Source organism: Ictidomys tridecemlineatus, chromosome 6, assembly GCF_052094955.1.
Source record: "Ictidomys tridecemlineatus isolate mIctTri1 chromosome 6, mIctTri1.hap1, whole genome shotgun sequence".
Taxonomy (NCBI): domain Eukaryota; kingdom Metazoa; phylum Chordata; class Mammalia; order Rodentia; family Sciuridae; genus Ictidomys; species Ictidomys tridecemlineatus.
In genome coordinates, this window is record NC_135482.1 from 41,456,123 (window position 1) to 41,463,006 (window position 6,884).

At 38.8% G+C, this 6,884-nt stretch overlaps 1 protein-coding gene across 1 annotated transcript; it reads right to left on the bottom strand.

The window, feature by feature from the left end:
• Positions 1 to 2,827: 2,827 nt before the first annotated feature.
• Atxn7l3b (ataxin 7 like 3B) lies at positions 2,828 to 6,460 on the bottom strand. Its single transcript, XM_005330425.5, has one exon. The coding sequence runs from the start codon at positions 6,132 to 6,134 to the stop codon at positions 5,841 to 5,843; it is 294 nt and encodes a 97-aa protein (XP_005330482.1). The 5' UTR covers positions 6,135 to 6,460; the 3' UTR covers positions 2,828 to 5,840.
• Between the last annotated feature and the right edge of the window lie 424 nt (positions 6,461 to 6,884).

Here is a 6,884-nt window from a genome sequence, read left to right on the forward strand (position 1 = left end):
TTCTGTATCAAAGTCATATGTAAGACACATTTTTTACAAAAGAAATTTCATATTCTTATATCTAGCTTTCACATAAATCTTAGTTTGTCAGGGTTCATGAAAATATCAATTTGCATCTTAGTCAAGATTATTTTCAATTCATATGTTGCGTTAAGGATATTATATATTTTTTTAACATCCTACCTTTCTCTGTTGACTTGGGATATTTGTAGCATTTATATCTTTTTCTTTTAGATCATTTCATAGGACAATTATACTTTATTGTATTAGTTCCCAAATATAACATTTTTAAGATGCCAAAATTCTGATTTTGGGTACTGAGCTTTATTCAGCTACTTTACTGCATTATCTTTTTTAAAAAAAATTTTTTTAGTTTTAGGTGAACACAATATCTTTATTTTGTTTCTATGTGGTGCTGAGAATCAAACCCAGTGCTTCACTCATGATAGGCAAGCGCGCTACCACTTGAGCCACATCCATATCCCTACTGCATTATCTTAATATTTCCAATGTTATATCTATAGTGATTATAAAAGTATTCATATAAATAAGGTCAATGAGAATTTTTTCATCCATTCCTGCTTTTAAAATGAATGCTTCCTAGAAATTTTTATTAAGCAAAACTTTTGTAGATTTTTATACATATCCTTCAACCTCGGTCTTTTGCCTCTATATTGTTAGTCTTTAAATAATCAATAGTGGGCATTAAATTTCACTAGTTTTCTCTATCTATTGACATTTCCTTTTTTTTTCTCTAATAGTAATATCATTTTTTAATCTTTCTCTCCCATGATTAACCTTATGATGTTTACTTTGGGCATGTTAAAAGTTGGTTTGGTAACCTCATTTTTATTGTCTAAATTTGTCCTATATGCTTTTTTAGATGGTGGTTTGCTGTTACCGTAAAATTCTGTTGTTTTTTAACCCCTTTGATGGTGTAATGAGGGGATAGGTTCTCTTAAAATTTTAGATGTTCATTTATCTAAAAATATTACACATTCCTTAAGTCATTTTTGAGGAGTTATATCGTTTTCAAACTCATTGCTTTGAAGTTGTTCATGAATACAATAATTTTTTTTATTCTCATGTAGTCTTCTTAGTTTTTATTCATTAAATTCATATTTATATGGTTTCAAGAAAAAGCCTAAGGCTCACAACACCAGTATTCTATTTTTGTTCCTATTACTATTGGGCACGTCACTACTGCTGAACTTTTATTCCTAAAAGTAATTTAATATTTATTTTAGTCCACATACCTTAAATATGGCTCAAGTAATTGGAATGAAAATGAATAAATGATATAAATTTTGAAAATGAATAAACAAAATCAAAACTCTAAGGATTTAAGGGTTTATCCACAAGCCATTTTCAAATAAGCCCATCATTTAGAGATTTTCCAAAATCAACACCAAGGGCATCTTTTGGAACATTAATAAGAATCCAAGAGTTTATACTCTCTACATGAGTTAATCTTCCAAAGTCTAATGTTATCTCAAGGTGACCTGAGAACAGATATTTTGCTAACCATTACCATTTTGAACACTAGTGTGAAAAGATATTTAGTAAATGTGCTTTCACCAAATTCATGTTGTCATTTCATTAAACATCTTTCTGAAAATCTATAGAAAACAATTTTAAAAAACAACTCAAGAAGATTCTAGCAGAAAGCAGTTACTAAGTATAAATACATGAAAAATAAGTTCTTCCTGAATCCTTAATTACTTCAGCACACTTCTTTTATCTTTGTAACTATCAAGTAACCATTCATCAGGTTCCTCAACTGGTGTCACATGACTGTAGTTAGGATGTTAAACCTAGGAAGTTGGACATGAGGAATTATAGAAAATTGAATCTGCAATCCTTTGCCTTAGCTGCATTTGAATGCTAGTTGACAGTAGATCCCTATAGTGAACTCAAAAATGATTAATACTGATGAAATTTTAATAACTTATCTTGCTATAATTTATAGTTGCACTATGTCCTCTTTCAGAGGTCAAAATTTTGTTTTTTCAACTTAAATTATCACTACCCTTGTCTTTTGTTTAAACTGGGCAATGACATTGAAATTTCCCTCTTAGAAGGAAATAAGAGTAGATACCATTTATATATCTACAAGGTTACCTGAGTAATACTACTGAGCCAGAGTTTCTTCTCTGGTTCCATTTCCATGACAATTTTATTCCTCTAAAAACTATTTCCAATTCGCAATTGTTTAATGAATTAGGACATTTAGGAAAAAAAAAAGGAGAGAAAAAGAAAAAAGTCATCTTGAAAGATACTAAGAAGAATTACATACAATTGTTAGAAACATTGAAACTCTTCATTGAGTTAAATGAAAAACCTTGGAATTACTTTAACAAAATGAAAAACTTAAAAGCATATTTTAAAAATGGGATTTTAAAAAAATGGGAAAAATGTTGTCTTTAGAATGGCAAGAACATCTTCTATGAACAAACCATTTGCCTTTCGAAAGCAAGAGATTAGCTGAAATGATGGTAAATATATATATTAAAATATCTGAGTTCTGTTCAAATTGAACTATCACAGTGAACTTCTGGCAACAGGCCTGGATTGTATTTATTTTACCACAATCTTGCCTTATATGGAAAAGGAAAAATGGAAAACTGTTATTCAGTTTGTTTCTTTCACTAGATGTTACAGAGAGCTAAATTTGCAGGATTAGATTGATTCTATAGGATGAACCATGTTCCTCTATTCTGATACAACTCCATTCAGGGAAGAACTGTTTCAAAAGTCATTCAACATTTACTTTGCTGTCAATATCTGAAAAACATACAATTTAAAAAAATAAACAGAGCCCAACTAGTCATTTTTTAAAATTTTGTTTATTATTACTGTTTAGCAATGGGGAGATGCAGATTATTTACACCAGCAGCCATAGGGGTAAAGGGAACACAGAGAATTAATCAGCTATCTGTATAGGATGGATTACTTATGCAAAAATAAGAATCTCCGAAACAAAGGACAGTGGTGAGTTTGTCACTACCCTCCCCAATGATCCCAGCATGCGATAATGCCAGGCAGTGTGGCCCCTGGGCATGCGGTGGTGGGAACTAATGTATGGAAGAAAAAGCCACAAACCACAGAAATTTTAAAGAACCCCTTTCCCCCATACATACACATACATACATACACACACGCACACACTCAGATACATAACAGGATTGCAGGGTGATCAATACAATTAATTAAGAGGGAAGAATAGGAATTCTGCTGTTACAGGGAAGGAAGGTAGGGAAAGGGAGAGTTCCTAACCACTGTCAACTATATGGTAGGGGACATTATTTCCCTAAAAAGTAGTTTATCCCCTCAGGGCACCTGCTGGACTGAGCCCACTTTATACCTATCCAGGGCAGGGGGCTATTCCCCTTATGTTGGTAGTGGGGACAAGGAAAAAAACAGAAGGAAGTAATGGTGAACAAACCATTACTCAAAACTACTTCCCACATCTTCCTCCTATAACCACAAAAGGCTAGAAAGGAAATAGTAAAGTCAGGATCTGAGTTCCCTACCTAAAAGAAGAGTGAGTGGATCACTGCCTTTCTCCCTTATATTCACCTTGTTTCCAAAACAGTTTGGAAATAGGCCAGAGTCTCACTTAGACCCTCTTTTCCCTCGGCATTTTCTTAGGAGATGTCGACAAAATGTCAAGGGCAAAGATAACTCCAGATTCCTTTACTCCTGCCATCTAATTTTTTTTTGAAAATTCACCATTATTGAATAAAGATCAGTCTATAACTAGGTCCCAATCCCTATCAGGGCAATTCCAGGGGAAGAAGGCAAGAGTCTCAAGTTCCAATCATTGTGGTTTCCTTAACTCTATAAGGTCCAAGTTCTTCTGGGATAAGGGAGATACATACACAGGAAGGGTTAGAGAAAGAAAATCAGGACCAACTCCATCCCTGTGTCAGTCAGCCTTCATTGTTCTGCTGAGGTCCTAAGAGGCAGTATCCAAGTGGAGGTGGGAAGTTAATAACTCATGAAGACAAAGCAGTGGGCATACTAGCAAGGCAGTCCTATAGTGAAATGCTTAGGCATGGCATTGCCTTGTAAATACAAAAAATTATGTTCTTTTGATTCCGATCAAAATAGAGGGAGTTTTAAAGAAAGGGTCTCTTCTGTGTCTTCCACGAAAACAGGAGAAAGTAAAAGAAACAACATATAAACTTAAGAGATCAAGAAAAAGAAAAATGGGCAGACTTCAGAAGCAGGAGAATTAGAGAGGTGAACTGAAATTGGTCAATGTAGAAGCTGGCATGGCAAGCAGCACCTGGAGTCATGAGCTGCACCAGATAGGCAGTGGAGCAGTGGACAGGAACATGGACCCAGGCCAGACAGATGAGGCTGGGCTCTGTTAGTGGGGCACAGAATGAGGTAAGAAAACATTTCAAATAAAGCAGCACCGTTCTGCTCACCTCAGGACTCCCACCCTCCTATACTTTATAAACCCTTGCCCCGGGAGTAAAATAGAAGGCAGTTTTGATATGCAGCTCTTACTTCCCATCCTCCCCTATTGATTTCCCTAAAGACAGGGGGTTCTGGAGGTCCTTTCCTATCTTTAAACAACAAAACAACAGCTTTTGCTGTCAAGAAGGTCCAAAGGGGACAAAGTGGAAAGGACTGCTTCCTTGTGAGAGGCAGAGAAGGTGGTGACTGAATGTTCACCATAGCAGAGCTGACTGCCCAACTAAAGGAACAGGGGCATTCAACAAGATTTTGCACATGGTCAGATGAGAGATTACCCAGTCCTGCTCCTTAGCTCTTAGCAATAACCCATTCACATTTTTGAGGCAGCTGGAAGAGGTCCTTTCTTGTCTCGGTTTTCAAACAGCCTCTTGCACTGCCATGACGCTCTTCTACAGTTCAGTCCCAAACCTGGAGTAGGAGGCAAGTAGTTACCTGGCACATTAACCAAGTCAGAACCATGGACTTGCTACTTAACCAGGAAGAGTAGGAAAGGACTACCTAACCAAACTTATGTCCACAGCACAATCCGTCCAGATAATAATCTTCCAGTTTTGAGATGGTGAATACTTGCAAAGGTACCTACTACCTCCCCACAGGCTCACAACTGAATCCTCAGCCTTACTGGACAACCATGTTGCTCTTCCCCAAGCCTATGTCACTGGGTGGGGGGTAAAAGAAAGAGGGCTCTGCTCAGCTGCAGGATAAGCTTTGTCCCAAGTCCGCTGAAATCATTGCAAATGCCAGACCTTTGGAAAACAGGTGGTTTTGAATTTTCTCTTCTTGCAGTCAAGGCCACAGAGCTTCCCTACCAAATTCAACTGAGATTCTTTTTCTTGGTTGTCCATACTGATAATGTTAGTATCCAGTTCTCCTTTCATTTGCATCAGAAAAGCCCAAATCAAGGGGTCAGACACCAGATGAGCAGTCCCACTGACTATGGTCTGACCATCAATAATGTCTTAACTGTCCAGGGAGCCCTGGACATCAAACAGGCAAGACAGTCTTGAGGAACAAAAGGATTTTATATGCTGGGCCAACAACTGCTCACCTGTGACTGAGGGCAATACAGGGATCTTGTGTACATCCAGGTGTGTTTAGAGATCAACACACGTTGCATGGTGCCCAGACTTGCACCTTCTCCTTCTCAGGGTTTCAGAGCTGATCCCAGGTACACTTAAAAAAGGATCCAAATTTCTAAATTCTCCACTTTGGGGTTTTAAATGCTAGGATCTTCAAGGGGAACTGGGACTTTTGTATGATTTTTTTTTTTTCCCTACTTAACTTATTCCTCCAAGCCACAGGACCAGTCTATATTATTGTCCTGGTCACTCTCAGACTCTCTCATGTTGCAGCTACTGGAATTCCGGAGGTGAGCGCTGCAGCTGCTGATCAGGCCCATTCCCAGGTTCTCCAGGAAGGGAGCAAAGCGGGAGGCGGCATGCTCCTTTGTCTTCCACTGGCTGAATGCCAAAATCCTTCACGCTACCAGTCTCTGCGAACTCCAGGTAGAAGTAGCCACACTTGACTGCCCGGTGCACCTCAAAGCAGAATCCCAAACAAGAATCCTCTATCAGATCTACATATATCTCCTGAGCGATGGCCTCTAGCTTGTTAGTATCCAGGTTAGCCAACGAAATTTCCTCCATTTTAATTTGTAAACGACTGTGGAGAGGGCGCTCGTTTTACTCACGGCAGGAACACGTCGGGATCCGCGGGCCGCGCCTAGGCCTGGGGCCTCTCAGGGCCGCGTACTCAGGCAGCGGAGGCGGTGGAGACGATAGCAGCAGAAGCGGTGGCGGCAGCGAAGACTGCTCCGGAACTCCAAGTCTTTCCGTTCGTTTTGGCTTCTCTAGGACTCCGGGCTCTGGGCAGCCCCTGGGCCTAGACTCGCCGCCAGACAGTCGCGGAGCCTCAGTCAGCCGCCCGGGCCTCTTCCGCTCTCGGATCGGGCCTAGCCCCGCCTACTAGCTTCCGTCCCTCGCGCGCTTGCGCACTGACTCTGCGCAGACGCCGCGCTTCTGACGCGCAGCTGCCTGGGGACCGTTTGAGTTTATGAAAATGAATGGGAAGAAATGATCAGTCTGTCTGCATCTCTACGTGTGAAAAGGTTGCAAGGATGATATTTTACGTTATGTTATTTATACATTTAAACATTCGCTAATGGATTTAAAACCTATGTTTAATTGATTTCCTCCGAAAAATAATAATTACGTACACTATTGTAGGATAATTCGAAATATCATCTTAGGAACAGTTCCCCACATACGTTTGAAAATTTGATTTATATGATTGACTTGTAATTATTTATAGTACTCCCGCAGTTGTCATTTAAATCCACTAGATGGGGCAAGGAAACAAATTACAGTATACTTTATCTTTTTTAAAATGAAAAATCT

Coding starts and splice junctions, on each gene's coding strand:
- Atxn7l3b (XM_005330425.5), bottom strand. CDS start 6,134: ATGGAGGAAATTTCGTTGGCTAACCTGGATACTAACAAGCTAGAGGCC.